We start from the raw sequence: 1554 nt of genomic DNA, 5'->3' as shown, positions 1-1554 counted from the left end.
GGAGTCAACATGGTCGATGTGTTTTCTGTGCTGACTGTTTCTGAAGTTGTGCTGAGTGAAGAGGATGTGATAGCAGGCATGGAGGCTGTTGAGCTGCTGCTGGTCGTGGCAGTGGTTCTTGTAGAGGAAGGGACGGTGCGTGTAGGAGTGGGTGTTGAAGTCCCTTGGTGTGTGGACGTATGTCTTGTAGTGGCATATGGCGTGGCATTCGTGGTGGTAGGAGTGATTGTAGAAGTTGGTCTGGAGGTTGCAATAGATGTCACCAAATTCGTGGTGCTGGCATCTGTGGTTGCTGAAGTGGAGCTTGGTGATGACGCAGTTTGTGATGTTGTGACTGTGGCAGTAGACGTAGAGGAAGAGGTGGCTGCAGTGGTGGTCTGCATTGTGGTTGTGGTTGTTGCGGGTGTGGAGGTGATCTCTGTAGTGGCAGCGGTACTTGTGGTGCTGGCTGATGTTGAAGAGAGAATGGGTGTCGTGAGAGTAAGAGTAGACATCGGTGGACTCGTACCTGTGAGGGTACTCAAGGTGGTGGGAGTGCGTGTGGGAGTGATGCCAGTCGTGTTGACCATACCAGTAGTACTGGTGGGTGAAGGGCTGGCAGTGGTAGTTGTTTCTGTAGTCAGGCTGGTGGTGAGCGAGGTTATGGAATTACTCGTGGATGTCAGCACAGTCGTAGGAGAGGACGTGCTAGTCAGAGTAGATGTGCGCTCTGTGGAGGCCGGATGCGTGGAGGTGACGGCTGACATACTTGTCAGAAAAGGTGCTGTGGTCATTTCTGTGATTGTGGTTATTTTAGTGGTCATGATAGCAACTGTTTCCGAAGTTGATGGCGTGGAAGCCGTGGATGTGGCATAAGAAGGGGTCGTTGTTGCAGTGATAGTGGTTGGAGGCATGGTTTTGGTGGTAGTCGTGACCTGAGTGTTCCTTGTAGTCAGTGATTCAGTGGTCTGCACAGTAGTAACAAGAGAGTGTGTCATGGTGGTCCGTGCGTTTTCTGTGCTGTCTGTTTCTGAAGTTGTGCTGGGTGAAGAGGATGTGATAATAGGCGTGAATGCTCTTGAGGTTGGGGTGGTCGTGGCGGTGGTTGTGGTTGTCGTGGAGGATGGAACGGATCTTGTAGGAGTGGGTGTTGAAATCCCTGGGGTTGTGGATGTCTGTGGTGTACTGGCAGGCCGTGTGGAGCCAGTAGTGCTAGGAGTGATTGTCGAAGTGGGTCTGGATGTTGCAGTAGATGTCACCACATTCATGGTGCTGGCTTCTGTGGTTGCTGAAGTGGAGCTTGGTGATGAAGTAGTTTGTGATGTTGTGACTGTGGTAGTGGATGTAGAGGAAGAGGTGCCTGCGGTAGAGGTGGGCATTGTGGTGGTGGTCGTGGTGGTGGTGGTGGTGGGTGTGGAGGTGATCTCTTGGGTAGCTGTGCTTGTGGTGCTGGCTGATAGTGAAGTGGGAAATATTGTTGTAAGAGTAGATGTAGGTGGAGCCGTACTTGTGAGGGTACGTGATGTTGTGAGAGTGGGTATGGGAGCGATGCCGGTTGTGCTAACTGCACCAGTG

General features: G+C 52.1%; 1 protein-coding gene across 1 annotated transcript; it reads right to left on the bottom strand.

The window, feature by feature from the left end:
• Positions 1-35: 35 nt before the first annotated feature.
• Positions 36-746, bottom strand: LOC102852913 (anaphase-promoting complex subunit cdh1-like; the record flags this gene model as incomplete). The annotated part of the gene is made up of 3 exons (XM_006903553.1): positions 669-746; positions 336-624; positions 36-283 (listed from the first exon to the last, which is right to left on the bottom strand). Coding segments are annotated over exons 1-3 (615 nt in total), but the record flags the coding sequence as incomplete, so codon positions are not given.
• Between the last annotated feature and the right edge of the window lie 808 nt (positions 747-1554).

The sequence above is a fragment of the Elephantulus edwardii genome, unplaced genomic scaffold (assembly GCF_000299155.1).
Source record: "Elephantulus edwardii isolate Elephantulus edwardi_28Jun2011 unplaced genomic scaffold, EleEdw1.0 scaffold06078, whole genome shotgun sequence".
Classification (NCBI taxonomy): Eukaryota; Metazoa; Chordata; class Mammalia; order Macroscelidea; family Macroscelididae; genus Elephantulus; species Elephantulus edwardii.
This window is presented reverse-complemented; position numbering and strand designations above follow the sequence as displayed.